The 22,697-nt window shown below is 39.7% G+C and overlaps 2 protein-coding genes across 4 annotated transcripts in view; one reads left to right on the forward strand and one right to left on the reverse strand.

Annotated features, from left to right (window-relative positions):
- FANCB (FA complementation group B) overlaps nt 1–22,697 on the forward strand; it is a 345,837-nt gene that overhangs the window by 318,352 nt on the left and 4,788 nt on the right. The window lies entirely within an intron of this gene.
- The window catches only part of GLRA2 (glycine receptor alpha 2), a 213,545-nt gene that overhangs the window by 141,264 nt on the left and 49,584 nt on the right, over nt 1–22,697 (reverse strand). For all 3 annotated transcript variants that reach the window (XM_004386335.1, XM_004386336.1, XM_004386334.1), the window contains exon 4: nt 17,064–17,287. In XM_004386335.1, coding sequence (XP_004386392.1) covers nt 17,064–17,287 — 224 coding nt within the window. The remainder of the gene's footprint in view (nt 1–17,063; nt 17,288–22,697) is intronic.

A 22,697-nucleotide genomic window follows, 5' to 3' on the forward strand; every position in this document is an offset into this window, starting at 1 on the left:
AGTCTGGTCTTTTTTTGCAAGTTAGAATTTTGGTCTACATTTTTCTCCAGCTCTGTATGGGACCCTCTATTGTGATCCTTATCAGAGCAGTCAGTGGTGGTAGCCGGGCACCATCTCGTTGTACTGGACTCAGTCTGGTGGAGGCTGTGATAGTTGTGGTCCATTAGTCCCTTGGACTAATCTTTCCCTTGTATCTTTAGTTTTCTTCATTCTCCCTTGCTCCCAAAGGGGTGAGACCAGTGGAGTATGTTCGATAATTCTTAATTATAGTTTTGCTGAATTCGATTCTTTTGTGAATTGAACCCTTCACATTTATTCAGAGAGAAGAGGACTCACACACAATTATTTCTGCCTTTCAGGCAGATTTAACAATCCTATGGACACACAGAATTCTTGGGGCCAAAACTATTAACAGCATGGAAGATCCCACTGAGAGAAATTACCAATGAGCGTGAAACTATCCCTGAATCTTGTCTCAGCTGAGAACTCAGCAGGTGTTTTCTCTCTTCCATATTTGTTTTTCTAATTTCCTGTCTAGATAGGTTTTGTATTGGAACCTGATGGGTGCTAATACCAAGGAGGAAAGTTAACAGCATTGCAGTTTATTAAATTATGTCATCAGTTGAGCAAATGGGAAGAGATTGTAAAGATCTAATCAGCCCCTGCATGCTCTGCAGAGCCCCTAATTTATGACATCTAGTTTGCCACGGACCTGCAGGCCTTTACTTACTTTTTTCCTTTTTGTGTTGAGGTATATATGAAATACAGTAATAACTGCACAGATCTTAAGTGACAGTGTGATGACTGTTTACATCTGTACCCAACCATGTAACAAGCCCCCCGATTCAGATATAGACTATTCCTATCACTCCAGAACATTCCCTTGTGCTCTTTTTGCAGTCAAAAACCCTGAGAAGTGACACTAATTTTACTTTGTTTTTTAAAAAGGTATCTTGCAATTATAAAAACATGAGTTTTGAAAAAAAAAGAACTAAATATTATTTTATACGGAGATGCAGAAATTGCACCAAATAAGGCTGATACATACTACAATATACTAAAATGTCAACAGTTTTTATCTCCTTGACTCTGGCTTTCCACCTGTTTTTGTGGGTCTTGCAGCATTGGGTATTGTTATGGATTGACTTGTGTCCCTGAAAAGATATGCTGATGTCTAAAACTCTGTACGTGTGAATGTGACCTTGTTTGGAAATAGGGCTTTTCTTTTTTTATTGGTTAAGTCAAATGAGGTCAGACTGGAGTGGGTCCTAGTCCTAATCGCTTCTGAGTGGTGTCTTCTAAGAGGGGAAAACAGACACAGAAACAGAGTCATAAAACCAAAAAACTAAACCCGTTGCCATCGAGTTGATTCTGATTCATAGAAGAGAGTAGACCTGCCCCATGGGGTTTCTAAGGAGCTGCTAGTGGATTCGAACTGCCGACCTTTTGGTTAGCAGCCGTAGCTCTTAACCACCATACCACCAGGGTTTCTGAGTATACATAGGGGGAAGACAGATGCCATGTGATTACAGAGGCAGGTGCATCTATAATCAGCAAAGGAACGCCAAGGGTGGCACCAGAAAGAGGCATGGAACAGTTCTTCTCTCCAAGCTCACAGAAGGAATCCACCTGGCCGGCACCCTAAATCTGTACTTCTGGCCTCCAGAACTGTGAGATAATACTTTTCTGTTGTTTAAAGCCACCCACTTTGTGGTATTTTGTTATGGCAGCCCTAGGAGACTAAGACAGCTATTTTAATTGAAAAGCCACTAGCCTTCCAAACTGGCCTGGAAACTCAGACTCGTCCCTGGCAGACTGCCTCCAGCATGTCAGCTGTGCTCTCCTCTTCCCCACACTCTGAAATATTAAGGTGCTATTGCACCTGAAGACAGTGAGCTGCGGCCGCCAGTCTTCCTTTTGATTGTTGTGAAAGAACTCATTTCCTGCAGCCTGGTGGCCCATCCCCCACTGTCAGCGTGGCCAGGTCTCTGCTCCTGTTTGCACAGGGAAGGAATAAAGTTCACTTGCAGAGGCCCTGCTTCCTTCCTGAGAGCGAGAGCGAGAGCGATCGGGCTGAGCAAACAGTTCTATTTTGAAGGCAAAAGAACAAATCAAACCACAAGAAGTCTGTCTTCTAAAATCTCGCCTTTCCCGCCGTTTCTCTCCCTACTACTCTCCTATGCAGTTCACCTTGTTCATCAAACCAGCTCTTGGGTTTATCCCCCACTTAAAGTATAAATGACTGATAAATGTAGACAGTGTAAACTGTTTCAGTTACACATACAGTTTTGTTTTTTTTTTAAATCAAATAGTATAGTTTTCTATGTGTTTTGTATCTTTCTTCCCTACTGCAATGCCAGACCCATGAAGGCTGGGATTCTATCTTTTTACCATCTCAAACCGTGCCTGGTACAGAGTAGGTAATCAATAAATGTGTGTTGAACAAATGAATGAATCAGTGTCCTAACCTAAGCTTAAAACTCTGCGGAAGACTTTCAGGCTTTATTCTATGAAAGTGAGGGCAGTGGTGGTTCAGTGGTAGAATTCTTGCCTTTCATGAGGAAGACCCAGGTTTAGTTCCTGGCCAATGTACCTCATGTGCAACCACCACCCATGTGTAAGTCAAAGCTTGCGTGTTGGTATGATGCTGAACAGGCTTCAGCAGAGCTTCCAGACTAAGGCAGACTAGGAAGAAAGGCCTGGAGATCTACTTCCAAAAATGAGCCAATGAAAACCCTATGGATCACAAGCGTCTAATCTTCAACCAATCATGGGGATGGTGCAGGACCAGGAAGCATTTTGTTCTGTTGTGCATGGGTTGCCATGAGTTGGCAGCAGCTAATAGCAACAGTATTCTGTGGAAATGGATGGAAAGGATGAAGGATTTAGAAGGGTGGAGGCTGGTCATCAGAGCCCATGGGTGTTGCCGAATTACAAGACTGGAGATGGAAGCCAGCAAAGCTTGCCTGGCCCCCTTCACAAGTTTCTAGACGATTCCCACCAAAAATAAGGCAAATCAAGCTGAGGGAAAGCCAAGGAGCCTGGTCCACCTGTCCTTAGGCCTTGATCAGGCAGTTGGGTCCATAACCAGGCTGCTCTCCTATTGCTGGAAGGATGTAAATTAATCATTTAACATCACGTTGCAGTGGACAGAAGGCTCCTTGTTCATAAAGCAACCATAGGTTCATAAGGAACCCAGTATTAAAATTGGGAGTCCATTCCCAGTGAAATATCCTTGATGGGAAAAAAAAAAGCCATTTGAAGAGAAAACAAATTTTTAGATAGAAATACAAATTTTAATGAGTGATCTGCTTGCCTAAAGCAAAGATTACCAGTGTGCTGTTTTGAGTGTTACTTCTAACAGTTAGTCTATCTTGTTCAGAGAGAAAGTGTTTTTCAGAAGAAGCAAAGAGTCCTGGGTATATTGCTGTTGCTTCTCTGTTAGCGGCCACGTTTAGCACGCTCTGTGCAGCGCACTACACTCAGTGTTAAGCAGATACATCAGAGGAGATAGAACCTATGGTGTTAGGGTCAAGCACTTTCTTTCTTTTACAATCTTGAGGACCATCAGACAAGGCAGATCACATTATCTCCTTTGTTGAGATAAGCAAATTGAAGCTCAGAGAGGGTTAAGCCATTCACCCAAAGTCACAAAACTAGTAAATGACCAAAGTTAGATTTGATCCCAACTTTACCTGACCTCCAAGTCTGTAGATTATTTCCCCCTCTACCACATTTCCTCCTTAGAAAAATAATCTGTTACCAATGCATTATCCTCTTTCTTTTGTCTGGGAAACTAGCAGAGTTGGTCTTCAGCACGTCAGTTGCCTTGTGCCTTCTCCAATACCTCTTTCATTTTTCTTCAGGCATCCAGACTTCTCATGACCTCTCCTTTTAAAAACCAGTTCAGACGGAAGGAAGAAACTCCTCCAGGCTCCCCAGACAGCCTGGCAGAATGAAAGTATCACTGATTGGGGATCCAGGGACCTGGGTGGTAGACCCGACTTACCTATCAAGAGTTGTTTGTACTTGACTAAATCTCTGGGCCTCATCCTCCAACCCACCCCTACCCTCCTCTAAGTTTCTATGATTCTAAACTATAAGTGAAGGCTACAAGCTTGAAGGATTTCCTTTTATAGGTGGATTTTCCCTCTTGAATATGATGGAGGCCTCAAGCACCAGCAATAAAGCAGTTAATACTTCTCAAACAAGGTACTTTCTGGCAATCTGGGCAGATAGTTGAGATATTTATTGCCCCCATAGGGCTTTCTCACACTGACATCCTAGAATACAGCCACTGTTTCCCAGTGAACATTAAGGACAGCCTTACTCCACAGTGTAGGCCTATTGAATCTTTTCCCCCAGTAATATATTGAAGTTTCTGACATTCTGATGTCAGGGATATTTGACAGGATGCAATCAAGTATTGAACAAGAGTGTCATCTTAACCCAGCTAGACCTTAAGTGAAATTAGCCTGGGGCCAAGTTAGAATGCAAGTTAAAAGTGTATCATTGATATAACCCACGCATGGAGAGAGAAAGGAAAGAGTTAGGAATCAGTGGATTAAAGACACTTCCAGGCTGGTTGTCTGATCAAGACATCTGTTAGCACAGTGGTTTTCAAACTCTGGTGGGCATAGCTATCATCTGAGGGGCTTGGTAAGAATGCAGATTCTCAGGCCCTCTTGATAAGCAGCCTAGGTTGATACTGATGCTGATGTCCTAGTGCATAGTTTAAGAAGTGCTACTTCAGCATGTCCCAAGGGATAACTTTAATGACTGCCTACATGATAGACTAAAAGGAGACAGTTTTGAAAGGGAAATAGGAAAGAGGATTGAGGAAAGCATCTGATATTTTTCAGTAGCAGTAACGGTCTATCAGGGAAATATTACTTCCCACTCAAAACCAAGACAGAACAATTAGCCCCAGTTAGGCTGTTAAGTGAGACCGGGGATAGTGAGACAAGGGAGGGAGACTGATCAGAATGGAGAGGCACACTGGTAAAGTTAGGGCAGTGAAGCCAAGCCAAGTAACCACAGCTAACCAGGAATATGGCAGGTATAGGCAGAAGACTAGGAGAGCTGCTAAGAGGGGTGGGAAGACAGTTTCCAGGTGTAGCCAAAAAGAACCCAAGACCAGCATGCCTATTAAACATGCCAATGTGCAAAGACCAAGAGTTGTTGTTAGGCGCCGTCAAGTCGGTTCCTACTCATAGCAACCCTATGTACAACAAAATGAAATACTGCCCAGTCCTGCACCATCCTCACAATGGTTGTTATGCTTGAGGCCCACTGCTGCAGCCACTGTGTCAAGCCATCTCATTGAGGGTCTTCCTGTCTCTCTGACCCTCTACTTTACCAAGCATGATGTCCTTCTCCAGGGACTGGTTCCTCCTGATAACATGTCCAAAGTATGTGAGATGAAGTCTCACTATCCTTGCCTTTAAGGAGTATTCTGGTTGTACTTCTTCCAAGACAGATTTGTTTGTTCTTTTGGCAGTCCATGGTATATTCAATATTCTTCGCCAACACCACAATTCAAAGGCAACAATTCTTCTTTGGTCTTCCTTATTCATTGTCCAACTTTTGCATTCATGTGATACAGTTGAAAATACCATGGCTTGGGTCAGGCACACCTTAGTCTTCAAGTGACATCTTTGCTTTTTGACACTTTAAAGAGGTCTTTTGCAGCAGATTTGCCCAATGCAATGTGTCTTTTGATTTCCTCACTGCTGCTTCCATGGGCATTGATTGTGGATCCAAGCAAAATGAAATCCTTGACAATTTCAATATTTTCTCTGTTTATCATGATGTTGCTTATTGGTCCAGTTGTGAGGATTTTTGTTTTCTTTATGTTGAGGTGTAATCCATCCTGAAGGCTGTGGTCTTTGATCTTCATCAGTTAGTGCTGCAAGTCCTCTTCACTTTCAGCAAGCAAGGTTGTGTCATCTGCATAACGCTGAGCAAATAATCCGAGAAGCTGGACTACATGAAGAAGAACAGGGCATCAGGATTGGAGGACTGGCAGTCCATGGTATATTCAATATTCTTTGTCAACACCATAATTCAAAGGTGTCAGTTCTTCTTTGGTCTTCCTTATTCAGTGTCCAGCTTTCGCATGCATACGAGGTGATTGAAAACACCATGGCCTGGGTCAGGTGCACCTTAGTCCTTAAAGTGACATCTTTGCTTTTTAAGACTTTAAAAGAGGTCTTTGGCAGCAGATTTTCCCAGTGTAATATGTCATTTGATTTATTGACTGCTGCTTCCATGGGCAAGAGTAGCCAATGGAATTATACTCAAGATAGTGACTCTGTATTAGGGCTCTGTCTCTGGTCTTTGGCTGGAAAATCAGCCACAAGAAATCTCAAAGGAAGTTGGGGAAATAGTTGTAAAATGCATTGGGTGAACCTCAACTTAAAATTTATGAAAGCTCATAATACTGGTCAGGGAGAAGGAAGGAGCACAGGAGAGGACCAGCTCTGGTCTTTAGTGAGGAGGAATTGGTGTTAAACAGGACTCCACTTGACTTGTAACCTAGTACATCCATTCAGCAATTTTTTGGCAAACATTTATTGAGCACCTACCATGCATCAGACTCCTGATATAAGACCATTTCTCTCTTGGAGGAGATCACAGTTTAATGTCAGAATTAAATATGTATTCTAGGTTCATGGAATATATCCCAATAGTGAATTTATCAGGGCTTCAAACAGGGTTTGTTCTGGTTCAAACCCCCTGCTGATAATTTGCACTTCTAACAAGTTCCCTGCTGTTAATTTGCATTTCGACCCCAGATATACTGAATCAGAATATACATTTTAACAAGATTCCTAGGTGATTCTTATGTATAGCTTCCTGGGAATTGTTAGAAAATGGAAATTCTCAGCAGGAGTTTGAACCTGAACGAACTGATTTGAAGCCCTGGAATTTATTCTTCAGTTTTTAAAAGTCATTTCCAAAATCACATTTAAAGAATATTCAGATAATGTAAATCAGACATACCTGAACCAAATCGAGTAAAGAGCTTTTAATTACTCTCTTGGGGCCTGGACGAGCAGGCACACTGATTGGGTTGACCAGATAACCTATTCTTACAGACCTAGATCCTGAGAGCTTTGTGTTTATCAGGGAAGCATGCCTTGCACTAATCATTTGATGTTCCTGCATCAAAACTGAAGGCACCCACACAAGAGTCTTGCTTCACATAGAACAAAAATAATTGGTCCAGGTTTGGCTAGGCAGGCAAGGATTGAAATCTTTTTAACTCATCATTTCTGATAACTGCGTAATGAAAATGGCTGCTTTGAACTCACTAATCTCATAAAGCATGGAGGAGGTCCTGCCCACTCCAGCCTTGGCTGCACCTGGGAAGACTTTCCACATAAGCAAAGGTTGTGAAATTCACGGTGCAAGGCAATTCTTTGGTCAAACACCTTCCAACCCTTAGTCACTTTATATAATCAACCAATAGACCTTAGCTAAAGGCTCCCATGACTTTTCAGATGCAAATTATAGAGAGAACAGTACTTCAAGTACTAGTCATTTTCTCCTTTGTGTAAATGAGTTGATAGATTCCTAGATTCCCCACACCCATCCCCAAAAGCAGGCTTTGATACTGGGAGTATCAAAGGGCAGGTTGAAACTGAATGGAAAACAAGGCTCAGAGAGTGTGCCTGGGACACCAGAGATAAATCATTTTTTAAATATTGGCTAAGGTTGAACCTAAACCCCAGGTTGGTCCTAGGCTAGAAGATTAGACTCCTACCTCTCAGTTAATTCCAAATAAGCAAAATGTCCCATTTTCCCCCATTAAAATTGGGACTCTGGAAGGGGTGAATAGCCACACTGCTTGGCTTATCAGCTGCTCTGCTGCTCTCCCCTGATTAACGTCCCAGTGGCTGACTAGGAAGGTCCATGTTTACCAAACGTAAAGGCATCACAGAAAATACTCATAAGTATTGAGCAACTCTAGTTGGGAAGGACAAAAATACAATATCTGCTCCCATCTGTGTCTAGTCCCTTCAGAAAATATGCACACGTATGGTTGGCCCATGTTAATTAAGTCCAAATATGGACTGGATTCAACTTGGAGAACAACTGACAAATCTATAGCTAAAACTTTTCCAAATACTTTGATATTTCCTGAATGAAAATGTTATGAAGGTGTTGAATAGGAGAGGGCTAAATTGAACACCACCAGGAAGAAGAGCTCAAATTACCAAAGAGTCAAATAATCAATACTGCCTATATTTTAGTTACATTTTAAATTTCAAAGCCATTTCACGTCTAGTATTTATTTATACACTCAAACGTTCATGAAGATTAATTGTTATTAGCCTGTATATTAAAGTAATGAGAACGGACTTGTCCATTGCCACTATGTGCCTAAGCTCACAGATATTTGGAGGTAGCATTGTGGTGAAGAAAGAGAGAAAGGCACTGTATAGGAATTTTCTTAACATTTTGTTCGGGATTTCTTATTTTTGGCAAAGTGTTCCCTCTTTGCATGCTTGTGAACAGCAAATATGGTTTTAAGAAAGCCAAAGTAACTTTGTACTTACTGACATCTAAGAACAAAATTGTGTTAACTTTGCTGGTATCTTGCTACGTTAAAACTTCCATGGTGATAACTCTGGGGGAGAGTAGCTCTAGCCACTGTTTCTAGTGGCAAAGACTGGGGAGAGAACCAAGTCCTGGTCAGATAGTAGGATGGTCCAACCTTGATTGGATAGCACTTTGAAACCAAGTACAATTCTCTTAACAAGGCCTTAAAGGGGAAGCCCAGCATCAGCCAAGCCATTATCTGAAAGGAGTTGCAACCATCCCATCACCTCCATTATGAGCTATGTGTCTCCCAAAGAGAGGAAACCCAAAGCCAGGAAAGTATTCATCTGTTTGAGACTAAGCATGGGAGGTGAGTGGAGTACTTGCAAGTACTAAGTAAGGAAATGTCCATGCGGATGGGTTAGGGAGTTTGGGGAGAGCTGTCCCTCCCCATTTCCTCCCAACTCAGGAGTGATTAAAAATATTGAAATTCATTGAACACTCAGTATGAATCTGGAACTGAGAAAAACTGCAGATCAAAGAAAGGTTAAAGAACTTCTCCTGGTGACTTAATAAGACTGTATTTGAATTCAAGTCTTTCTGACCCTCAGACCTGCCATCTGACCCACCTCTACAGCATTCTGTCTTTAACCCATCCCTTCACTCATCTATTGCTTTCTATTCTTCACCTGACTGCTCAAGTTAGCAAAACATCCCTACGAAAATGAAATTCAAATAAAACATTTCTTCTATTGTCCATTGAAAGAATGGATCGATTACATATGGTGATGGCCTTGCTCTGAGAGCATGTCATGTGTGGAACTGCACGTAATTATGTACCTCCTTAATTGTCTTTCAATGACTGCCCAATGATAAATGTTACATTCTCTTCAGTACAGATGTTGGTTAGTAATTTTAAATGCCACAAGCAAGGAAGGATAGACTTGTTGGAGAGACTGCTGAGCTTTGCAGATGGACATATTGTTCCAATTTTAAAATGGAGTTGTTTTCCTTCAAATTATATGCTATGAGAATGCACTAAAGTAATTCATGTGTCTCATAAGAGCCATGGTGATATTATGTGTGTTTATTTTGGAGTTAATGCCATTTAGGGAGCTTTTCAAAAGCAGCACCGTGGACCAAGTAGAAGCCAATGCCAACAGAAGTTGAGTAGCCTTACAGGGGCCTATGACTTTCCTTTGGCTTCCTGCCGCAAGAAAATTCATGTAATGAGTAATAGACTAACTCTCAACTCCTGACTTAAATCTTCCATGTGATTTCCTTTATCCTACATATACAGTCCATTATTGTCCCAGCCAACCATCTTTATATAATTTTCTACAAGTATATAAACCCATAATTCATGAATGTATTCTAAAATAATATCTTATGGACACTCCTGCTTCTGGGATTAGAAGGTACAAATGATCTAGTTTGTGACTGGGACATTTCTCAACAAGGACTCTTTGGCCCATGTTGTGTATTTGTCACTGCGTAAAGTATATGTTGAATGTTTTAAGACTGACTCTTAAACTTCAAGTAGTCCAGTCCAATCTTCCCTATCACACTCCAAAATTAGGATCATCTTCTCAGGAGCTGGATATTTAGTTTTGGATAAAGGGCTCAAAGATCCAAAAGTAGTTGAAATTCAGAATCTCCTCTTTCTGACTCCCAAACCCTTAGGAACCAGGAGGACTCACTCTTATTTACTCATCTGGGATGAGTTTTGTGGTTTGGGAAGGAGAGAGAGGTCATTTTGAGTTATAGACTTATAATATGGTAGAGCTAGAAGGAAGCCCAGACTTATCTTATTTTCTGGTTCAGTATCATTTTATAAGTAAGGAAAATGAGACTCAGACTGATGAACTAGTATAGTTAGAGAGATTGTTCTCTAAACCTAGAGGATACAGTAAGCGATGGAAGGAAGTGTGGTGCTCACGATGTCCTGAGCCACCTTCTTCGTATTCCCTTCTCTGTGCCATTGCCTGAAGAGCAAACTCTGATGAATGTTAATGCCCTGAAAAGTTACCTACACAAGGAGGAAAACCACTGATTGCTATTGTTAATCTGAGCAGGTAAACAGTCAAGGACAAGTGGTCCTGTCAGCTGTCATGGAAAATAAGAATCTTGTACTTCACTTCACAGTTCCTTCTTTTCCCTCAAACAAGGGTAAGAGCCTCACCCTGTTGTGTTAGAACCAGTATTATGCCCCTTAGTGTATGTGTATTTCTGAACCCAATCTGGAGTTTAACAGAGCTTTCCAGTACTTCATAAGAGTCTGTCATTTATAGAACACACTTTCTAGACCTTAACGCTTCTACCCTCAGCCACACCATTTTTTTGAGGGCCCTTCTCCAAAAATACTCCCCACCCTACTTGTCAGTTCAGCTTCTGCTGAATCCATCAGCAGATGTGCATGCCAGCCATCCCCACCCTTCCAACCTTGTTTGCCTCTAAGAATAACGGGATCATTGTGGTTTCCATGGCATTTCTCAGCACTTATCTGAAGCCTCACTGCTTAATTCTGATGTGGGCATCCATGTTATAGTTATTAATTACTGCATTAAGTCAAGTCACAAAACTAATGAGGATTTGGACACAGACTTGGAAATGAGAATGCAATTTTGCCTGGATTATAGGATATAAAGATAAACATAGTCCAAATATGCTCAGAGAGAAGAAATTGCAGTTTTTCATAGCTACCGTCTAATAGAAAATACGGGATTACATGTCTCATTAAAATTGCGTGTAAGATAATCAAAGCATCACCATTGGTAACATTTAGGCAGGTCTTAATTCACTGTGGATTTTATTTTCAGCTCTGACATCTATATAGAGAACGTTCTTTTTTCTCTGCCTTGAAAATCATTCTACAACTAAAATTAGAATCTTTTGAAGTTCTCACTTCAAGCATAGGATGAGTCAAGGATGTGAGGCTATGTGAGAAAGGTTGGCCTTTTACGTGTGTGGGTAGAGTAGGTCATTAGACAGGATTGTTTGGCGAGAACTGTTGGATGCCTGTCTAGAAATCTACACTCCACCTACTCTGGGTGGTGCCTATAATTCATCAGAGAGGGAAGACATGTCAATCCCCAACAGTTCTCTATTACAATTCAAATACTACTGGAAGGCAGAACACTGAATCATCAACACCTGGAGTTGTGAATTGAATTAAGAAGGATTAACAAGCAAATCACCTTCAAACATTTAAAAAAAATAAGTTTCAGGTCAGATAAAGGTTGATGGTGAGGTAGCAGATAGATGCCTTGGCAATATGGGTGCTGTAGAGGAGCAATCCCATAGTTATTTATGGTTTAGAGGACTATCTACAGTTGCAGGGTAGCATAAGGACCTTTATGGTCTGTCAAATAAGAAGACACTGAAGGCAAACAATTGTTACCTGTTTGAGGGTTATCACCTTCTTTAAGGAAGATAAGGACCATTTCCTTTAAACAAACAAAAAAATGGCTTAAATGCACATATACACAAAATATGCATACACTTTTAGGGAGGTCCAAGAAACCCCTGGACTTTTCACACAAGCCTCAGGTTAAGAACCCCTGCTCTATAGGGTCACACTCAAAGAATGGGTCTAGAGTTTGTGGGTTTCTATCTTGGTCAGTTTGCTGTTTGTCTTAGTGGCTGAAACATAAAGCAGAATCATTACATTTCCAGAAAATACCAACAGCCCTAGAATATGTGGCAATAGCAGTTTTGAGCATCTATACATATAACACATATTGTCTTCTCCTAATACTCACGATCAAATGATCACTTCTTCAAAACTGAGAAAATAAAGGTTCAGAGAGGCAACAAATTCTGCTAAGTCACACAGCTAGTGCTGAGACCAGAGACTCAAGCCCAAGGGTGTTTGAATCTAAAATCTGTGCCTTCTATAGTATCAGAAGTTTCCAGGATGGCATGCAACCCCATAAGGTTTAGATTAGGGGCCCCAAGCTATAAAACAAACTGGAAATTGCAAGATGGAGACCATCTTGGTGTTGAAGTAGAATACACTGTAAAATTAAATCAGTAATGTGCTGTTGGTGACCAAACATATATGTGTACTAGCTGGTGGGACAAAGATGTATGAAAGCAAAAATAATTAGGTAATCCCGCCATCGTTTCAAGAATGTTTGCCATTTGTTTATCACGTTAATAAATGGAGGAAAAAGCAAATGATTTAAGTTGCAATAAAGGTGATTTAAGTTATGTAAGGAAGAATTTCTGCACAATGTGAGCATAACTTATTACAGGATCCCAAAAGAGAATATAAAATCTCCTTCTCTGAAGGTCTTTAAAAATCGAATGAGTTCTCAACCAGCTGCTTGAAGGCAGGAAGTTGACTTAGTGACTTCAATCCGTCTCTTTGGCCCTTTGATCCAATGATAGTAAACATTTTCGGAAAGCAGATACTCTATATGTGCTATATAAAACTATTAAATAGATCTTCCTGTTTGAAAACAATTGTTTACCTTGAATTTAAACAGTCTTTTCAAACATTTGCAAAATTCGGAGACAATTTATGTTCTTGTCTGAATCTTACATTCTTCCTCCAACAGCCCTTTCAAAAATGAGTCCCAAAAAGGTTAGTTCCAAAACTACATGTCTTTGAAATTGTATTTGTTTGTGTCTTTGGACTTGGGTTGGAGTAAACGAGGAATTAATGTGGGGTATGAGACCAGAGCACTGAACTAGAAGTCAAGAGCTTTGATTCTCATCCTAGCTTTCCTGTTAACAGGCTCCATTATTTTGGATCACCTAACTTCTAGAAGAAGTCAGTGTCTCATCTGTAAAACAAGGGTGTTGGATTAGGTATTTTGCAAGGTACTTTAATTAAAAAAAAATTATATGCTTCTGTAAGAGTCAGAATTCTGACAAGAAAATATCAGAAGTAATAAGAAGTAACGGTAGAAAACAAATACCTGCAAAGACATCATAGACGAGTGAGACAAGCTGTTCATTTTGTCCTTTTTCTTTCATCTTGTCCACCATATCTCATGGTGTCCTGACTTTACTACAATCCATTACACTCAGTTCGACAAATCTTGCTTGTACAATAATATGTGCAAGACTCAAGGCTCATTTAATTATTCCTCTACAGATTCAGGCCATTTTAAATAACTTCAATTTAGAATTTGATTCTATAAAGAGGGTGTACAAAGCAAGATTCATGTCCTTGTTTATACTTTGGTCAGGGATAACCAATAATTAATGGAAAACATTTTTTAAAAACAACAGAGCATATGATAAAGCATATTAGAGAAGTGACTATGAGACGAGAAATCAATAGAAATAGATTTGACACTTTTTTTAATAAACAAAGACTGTGTCCTGCATCAATAGACAGAAAATTTGCTACCACTGAGCTACAGACTTGATTTTTGTTTCAAAGATTTGTTTGAATTTTACTACAGTTCCACAGTGTCTGACTCAGGAGGACACTTAAGGAATTCTATCTATTAGCCCCTTTTTTTAGACCCCTACCTTTTTGGAAACAGATATTTAAAACTTTGGGAAGTGTGAGCTTACTTGTTATGCACTCAATGGACTGCATAGTTCTGTTTGTGTTTTGTTTGGCCATCAAAGCCTTGAGCTCTAGTTTCCACACAGAGTTAATTCTACTTTTGCTCCTACAAAGCTAAGAAAAGCATGGAATCATTCCTGAATGAAATGTTATCAGCATTTGCACTAGGTTTCAGAAAAATGCAGATATAAACCACCACCACAGAATATTATTTTTTCAGTGTGGACCAATGCTTAAGTAATTATTTAACTGTGTAAGGCACAGGCACTTCATGAGCTTGTCTTTGGTGCTTCTAGCCCTTTCCTTGTATCTTTCCCAACCGTCTTCCTCCTATCCCATTTCTCCTCTCAGGCTCTCAGGCATCCAATATTCTTTTTCTCACTATTCTTCAATGCCATCAGACTGACTCTCAGAAATAAATCTCACATCAGATCTTTACAATCTAGTATGAATTTAGGCCAAAGGGTGCCATCTCTCAAGAGTATTTGCACTGCAAACCTGAGTGTGCAGGCAAATTCCTTTCTAATGTAATTTCAGCAGGGACTTCCCAGCACCTTTAAGATATCAGCAACTGTAGCTTGGCCTTAAACTTGAGTCAGACCCTGCAGCTGAGCTTATAGTAGAACTAATTATTCCTTGGCCTCTAGTTAGATTGGGCCCAATGACTCAAATAAACAGGAGTGTCGGGCACCGTCCCCCAAATTCTAACAATCTGGGCCACACAGTTCATTTGCAAAGTTAGAGTCGCTTCCCCTCCCCCCCATTCCATCTTTATTGCTATTACTTAATTCGTCTTGTGCCCTCCTGCCTTGTTAGACTAGAGCCTTTCCGGGGCAGGGACCATGTCTTATTCAGCTCTGGCTCTCTAAGCCCAGCACAGTGTCTGGCTTCCAGGCAAGTAATTAGATTCCTGCAGTTCAACCTGTCAGGAGCTTGTGTTTACTCCCAAATGCATGCCCTATTCTCCTTTACCAAGCATCTTTCCTCTGATTTCAGAGAATACCCCCAATAGAGGAAAAAATCTAAACCAGTCTGCTGTAGGACAAACCCCACCCAATCCAAAACAATAGTTAGGGGATTTTAGGGCCTGCAATACGCTACACTTGGGAACCAGAGATAGAAGAATTGCCTCTAGATCTAGGTCTGGGAACCTTATATTCTTCACTGTTCTAGAATGGAAAGATTTTAATAGAGCAGGGAAAAAGAAAAAAACCACCTTGGTTTTATTTCAGCCATGCATGATGCCAGGTATTTACTAGAGCAAATGCCACCCAAGGCTCAGAGGGTTAGCTGGAGCAGCTGATACCCTGCACTGCTTTTTATAGCTCTCCTTCCCAGCACCATGCTCTACATGTGTCCCATTTCATCAGGTCATGTCAAGTTAGGTCGTGCCCAATACTGCATCTTACACCAAACAAAAGCATCACCATCAGAATATTCTGTTTCCTTAAAATTAAAGTGGGTGTTGGGGGAAGTTTCCTGGTTCTTCATGAAAGCAGTGACTTAGCCACTTTTTACAAATGAGCAATCTCTTTCCACAAGATATTGGGGCTGTCGGCCATCAGCAAGCTGTAAAATTACTAGGTATAAGATTGGAATACACGATACAGACCAAAATTGTCTATAGAGTTTTGAAATGAGGTTGTAATGGCAACAAGTTTGTAAACTTGTGAACAAATTATATTCAAGAAACTAGCTACCCACTTCCTTTTGGTAATAAAATTTGGAGAGAAGGGGGTAGTTAAATTAAGGACCTTTAAAATATCATTATTTATTCAATGTACTAAGAATCTCTTATGAATACACTGTCCCTAGCCCTTTGGAAGGAATTACAAAAAAGGTAAAATCCAAGTCCTTGGCCTCAAAAGCTTACTATTTAGAAAGAAGATTGACTTTAAAATATTGATGAGCATCATTTCATTTATTGAGTACATACTTTGGGTCAGATACTATGTCAGATATTTTTATATACTCTGTATTAGGGGTCAGCAAACTATGACTAACAGTTGAAATCCAGTCTGCCACCTGTTTTGTAAATAAAATTTTATTGAAACATAATCATGCCTGGTTGTTTGCATACTGTCTATGGGTGTTTTTATACTACAATGGCAGAATTGAATAGTTGAGACAGAGACTTTATGGCTTGCAAAGCTTGAAATGCTTACTATCTGACCCTTTACATAAAATATTTGCTGACCTCTGCTCTATATCATTCATTCTCATGAGAACACTCATTGATAAATTGGTGTTTCCCATTTTACAATTAAGGAAATTGAGGGTTATAGGTTAAGTAACCTAGTACGTGGTAGAGCTTGGATTTGATTCTAGATCTGTCTGATTCCAAAAATCCATTTTCTTATGCTATACTCATTAGTACAAAAATTGTCAAAATATAAGGTAAGAAGAAATAAGAGCCTTAAAGAGCCACAGAGAAACTATTAGAGTTCAGAAAAGGGAGAGATTATTTTGAGCCTGGAGTGATAATAAAGATTCTGAAGATCACATTTGAATATAAAAGCAAAAATAGGTAATTGTCTATTCCGAGTCAAAACCCAAGGTCAAGAAAGTTAAGAGCTCAAGGTCATATGGTTAGTTAGAAGCAGAACTGGGATTAGAACCAGATCTCCACTTACCCAGCCCAAAGTGTGCTGTCAATGACCAAGCAGAGCCATTGAATTCTTTTTTTTTTTTTTGTAATTAAATGTTATAGAATGGCAGGATTATTTAAAATGAGACTTTGTACATTATGCTCAATGGTAGTTCAGTTGAAGGGCCTGTACTTCCTTTATTGAAGCAATCCGACCATTCTACCAAATACATTTGTATTAGTGGCGAATCACACTCCTGAAATCATGGGAACCTCTGGCCCTCTCCACCAATTCTAAGTCACCAAAGTCAAATCTTCATCTACAACCCGCCCAAAGAATCAAGCAGCTCCAGCTCAGTAGAGAAATGGAGACGTGAGCAGGAGCAGTCAGTGGAGGCTTACCTAATACTGTAGAGCACTTTGCCATTTTTTGAAATCCGTAGCAATTTGTTGTCGGTGGTGACATCATGGAAGTTGGCTCCCTTCTCATTGGCGAAGAACAAATCCGGTTTCCAAATGGAGTCCAGCATAGATGGGTCCAAATCCAAAGAATCATCAGGGTACTCACTGTATGCTAGCCGTGAATCATTCCACTGTTGTCTCAAAAAAATGTTCACACGGTAGTCCTAAAGAAACGCCAGGTACAAAAGTTACTGATCACCTATGCTAGCATAAGAGGCCCATCTCCATTCCCCCCGTGCTCTCCTTCGTGATTTAGTACAGCATTGATGTCTAAGTAAATCAGTCCATGTCTACCTTGGTCAATAAACCACTCAGGTCTATTGGTGTAGGGACAGGGAGCAGAGAAAGAAAGAAGACTTAACCAAATCGGCGCACTAATGAAACAGGTTGAGTTTGATTGACTATTTTTTTATGTTTAATCTAGTCATTCTGGGATCAAATAACATGAACTCAAACTGATTTTACTATAGAAAAAGGTAACAACGAGTCAAGAAATCAGTCTGGGAAGGCAGATTGTCAAATAAAACTGATTCATTTTCCAAATCAGAAATGACATGATCTCAGAAGCTCTGGGCACAAGAAAACTCATTCTGTAATTTTGGTAGTGGAAAACTTATTATTAAACTGTGACATGATGGAGCAATATCTTTAAAAGTCATCAACATAAATATTAAGATGCTTCTTGTTGACAAAATAATTCCCTCGCAGCTTCTTACTTTCAAAATTATTAAATATTTTATCATTTCTCTGAACGGGTTGTAGCTACAGTAGCCAACATGACGTTTCACCAAAACAAGGATCTTTTCCATGTTTCTCTAATCTGAACACATTCTGACAAAGATGCTCCTCCCTGCTGGGAACCTCGCATACTCTCCTGGCATTCCCACTTGGCTTGGCCATTTCCTTTTGTGATAAGGAATCATCTTGACTGCTCTCCTGGGGACTTCTACTCGAAGATATTTAGATATATGGAAACTGTTGCTTAGCTTGATAATTTGGACCCTGATGGAGGCCTCAATTATATTTCTTAGTCAATCTGGACTATGTATGGTTCAGCTAACAGTTGTCCATTCCTGCCACTTGTGGTCATTTAGGGCTATATATTCTCATTCATTTTTACTATGTCTTTTACCATTTTCATCCTCATTTGCTCCATCTCCCATCTTTGGCACCTGGATTTTTGGTCATTGTTTACCTTACACTAATGGCGACCAACTTGTCCTGGTTTGCCTGAAACTTTCCCAGTTTTAGTCCTGAAAGCCCCACATCCAGGGCACCCCCTCAGTTTCAGGCAAACTGGGATTATTGGCCACTCTACCAAGTACCATGGAGACCGCTCCAGAATGGTCAGTTTTAGCTAATTTCCTCAAGGCCAAAAGAAAAAAAAAATTTTAGTTGTAAAGATCAATGTGTATGGAAAAGAGCTTCAAATCCAGTTTCTTCTACCTATTTACTAAACTATTCAAATTCCCGTGACTGTTTGTTTCAAATGCAGTCATCCTGATGGTCAGGTTCATAGAGCATTTTGGAGGTGGCAGTTCGTGGGAAGGGTATCCAATGTAGGCCTAATGAAGCCTAATAATCTAATAGTTACTATCTACTGAGACTCAGTCATGAAAACCCAGCTCATTTGGAAAGGCTAAGATATCAAAAGAAAATAATCTTGGGGTTCTGCATTGTATAACATAAGGACTTTCTGACTTGGAAAATTTATCAGCTGACATTATTTGGGATTATACCAGGCCTGCACAGCAAATTCTCATACACAAGAGGGCGCTGTTGTGGGCCTGGCCAGGCTTCCATACCATCCTGTCTCTCCCAGTGAGTAGACCAAAGAAATGACAGAACCTCCAAGTTCTCCCCATTGCTCATTTCCAGAACTGCCCAAAGGGACCAGAGGATTCATTGGGAACATGAGTTACTGGAAGCTTGGGAGTATTGTGTGAGTAAAGAGTGGGAATATTGATTTGTGGAAAAGTCAAAGAAGGGCTATTGAAAATATAAGTAATTTATGTATGAGTAGGCACTAGATACATCAACTATGAGATTTTCATAAGGTTTCCTGGAAAAAAAATGCAGTTTATCTAGTGTTTGAAGACCGCCCCCCTTCCTTTATTTCCCTAGAGTGACAACTAGTTATTTTTAACAAAATTAATTAGAAGCGCTCTTTGTGCCTGTTTCAAAACAAAGTTGAAAGGAAGGAGGTTTCATCCCTTAGCCAATTCTGGAGGTAAAGAAACTCAAAGTAGGGGAAGTAATGGCACCTGGAAATAAGAGAAGTGAATGGGTTAAATATCTTGGACCATTGGGACGCCATAGAGGACCTCCCGAGAGGTGATCCTAGGATAGGAAAGGCCGTGAGAAGCCAGATAGGGAGCAATGGCAGCAAAATCACCAAGAGAACGTCATTGTAATCCTCCCTTGAGCCTGAGAAGTTTCTAAAATGTGTACTGAGAGACCCTTGAGAATACTACATTAGTGACATACAATATGAAAAGATGGACCTTTAAGAAAAACATCTCAATTATAAATTTTCACAGCTAATATACATCTTTTAAAAAGTCTTTCCCATGAGTGTTCTTCTGCAATGTTTCCTGGTTTCTGGTTTGAGTTTTATATATAGAAAATAATGAAATAATTCTCCCAACATTGCAACTATCGTATCACAATAGAACTGTGAAATGTCTAATGGTTAATTTTAAATAAATTAATCCCCTTATTTGTAAGCAAGGATAAGTGGAGAACTTAGAGGAGAAAATATATTTTATGCCACAATGCCAGCAATTACATAAGGCTTTTGGTAAAGCTTTAGATTATAAATATTTGTTCTTTCTAATGTATAAGAATCAAAATTTATCCATAATTTTGTTTATGGTGTTATACCTTGTTCTAAAATCAATAGCAATCCTTAGAATCTTTAAGAATACAAAAGGACATCCACAGATCTCAAGAAGTAGACAGCCAAAAAAAAATTTTTTTTTTCTGGAGCTCTGTGTCTGTAATTCTACTCAGCTCACTATCATTTTCAATGTAGGGTAGAACTTCGACACATGTGATTTATCTACCCACCATCTCTGTTTATTTACAGATAGATTTGATCACTCATGATATTCCAAACCACAGGAGAATAGTTATATTGTTTTGTAGTCTTTGTTTGTTTTTATTTTTGCCTCTAGGTTTAACGAAATATTAAAGGAGAGGTAAATATTGAGAGACATGCTTAAATGCAGACTGAATATTCTTTTACATTGCCTTCTCTCTCCAGGGGCAGATTCTACTTCAAATAAATGACACATTTTCTTGTACTAAAATTTGTTTCCTATGATTGACTATTTGGGTATTGGATTAGGTAACAGAAATGTTCAAATTATATATATCACATCTTTTCAAAAGCTATGTGCAAGTCATATTATCTTCACTATATTCTTAACCAAAGTAATGAAAATACTATATTCCATATTATTATTTCATATCAAATTTAGAATTTCTAAAGTTTCACTTTTTCTGATACCTTCAAATGCTATGTCCACTCCACAAAGATGGTTTCCTTAAATTGAATTATTTTGGCACTATTTATTTAGGGTAGCCTTTTCTCATAGAGATTGCCACTCTGTTTCATACATACGCGTATTAAACCTTACCATTATCCTCTTATTATTTTTATATATATGCATTTTTTCAATCTGATTACAGTATGAAGTTATCAAAGACAAGGACATGCTTGTTTCAGTTCCCACACAGCTAAGGCACTCTGGTTTTTTTTCTAGCTACACTTCAATAATGTTTTCATCATCTTGAGTCTGTGCTAGCCTTTAATATGGGAAGTTAGCCTTGAGTTCAAAATTATGGGGGCAATTGTTTTCTGCTAAATTCAGGCTTTAACACTGCTTTGCTCATTTGGAGACCACGGTCACCTTATACGTTAGTTTAACATAAATGCCAGGCTTGTGGTAGATTCTTGATTCTTCCTCAAGAAGTCAGAAATAAGAATTGTAGCTACTTGCCATCTCAGATAAGTTAGTATCTCCTCCTCAATTGCTTATGCGGCTATAGAATGAAAGCGAGCCCACCGTGTTGGTTCAGCAGTTACGGCATAGCATATATTCTCATGGGAAGCTAGTATATATTCCCATGGGAGGCTGTCTACCTTCTTCTCACAGTTCTCCTTGGGGAGAGCTCCATGCAGATGGCATGCGAACACACTGGACCTTAAATGGCATTACTAGTATCCCAAAACTATACCTTTACATTAGGAAAGAGGAAGATGTAAATAGACACAGCCATCCTTTAAATTCACTTGCCATCAGCAGCTAAAAAAAAAGGTGGGGGGGGGGAGGTAATGGTAAACTAACCTCCCAAACCAGAACGTAACCTGTCTCTTCAAGCATGCCTTACTCTAAAGTCTTCTAAGCCTTTTGGGACCACACAAAATTTGTTCCACTGAATACTCTTAACACATGGTCAACTATCAACAACCATCAGCTGATCCCTGTGTCTCTTAATAAACAGAAATGTGTGTTTTTTGGAATAATGTATATCATCACAGTGATCCATAAAATTATTCCTTAGAAAAAATTATTCCTCACAGACAGAACGTTGTCCTGTGAGTACACATCTCTGGCACTAACACATCAAAGAAGTGAGAGGTGGTATTGGATCTGTAAATGAGCTGATACTTTGTGGTTAAGCAGTACCAACAATAATTAGTGGAATTGCATCAACCATAAGAGACACAGACTGGGTAGCACCAAAAGAAAGTCATGTTGAGTTCTTGAAACACATAATCATTTCTTCTTATTTAGAAACAAACAAACACCCAACACGAAACCCTTCAATAATGATGTCCTGGGAATGGGGTAAGAGTAGGGCCTGAGGGAAGAAAGGAAAATCAACATGTTTAGAAACTCAAACTTCTGAGGCAATCTTGGAAAAATTCATTCCAGAAAATGTAGAGAAACCAAAACTATTATCCCCAGGAAATAGCACTAATCAATGTCCTCAACAGCAACATCGTTGTGCATTAAACTTGAGTGTCAGATGTTTTGATTCCTACTAAAGACAGTTCAGGGAAGAAAGTGATTTTGTTTAATTTTTTTGGTCCAGTTTTTCTGAGTGAAATTTTGTGGACATGTGGGTAAATTCATGGATAGTAAAACTCCAAAGTTTTGGTGAAGGAAACTTGGGCTGTGGTGACAATCTACAGGTGCATCAGGTGGGCTCCCAGGCAGGGCCTCAGGTGCAGCTGGAAGCCTATGACCTGGACAGCCAACACCCTTCCACAGCAGAGCAGTTCTCACATTTTTATGAGCCTCTAGACAACATCCATTTAAATATCGATGCCTTTGTTTTTGTAAATAAAGTTTTATTGGAGCACAGCCACACCCATTTGTGTGCATATGGTTTATGGCTGCTTTCATGCCAAAAGGGCAGGACTGAGTAGTGGCAACTAAGACTGTCTGGCTCTCAGTGACTTAAATATCTGTTGTCAGGCCTTTTACAGAAAATATTTATTCCCTAGGTGGCATGAGGATTTACTGCTTGACTTAAGCATGATAGAGTTTCAAAAACAATTTT

Source organism: Trichechus manatus, unplaced genomic scaffold (assembly GCF_000243295.1).
Source record: "Trichechus manatus latirostris isolate Lorelei unplaced genomic scaffold, TriManLat1.0 scaffold00162, whole genome shotgun sequence".
NCBI classification, from domain to species: domain Eukaryota; kingdom Metazoa; phylum Chordata; class Mammalia; order Sirenia; family Trichechidae; genus Trichechus; species Trichechus manatus.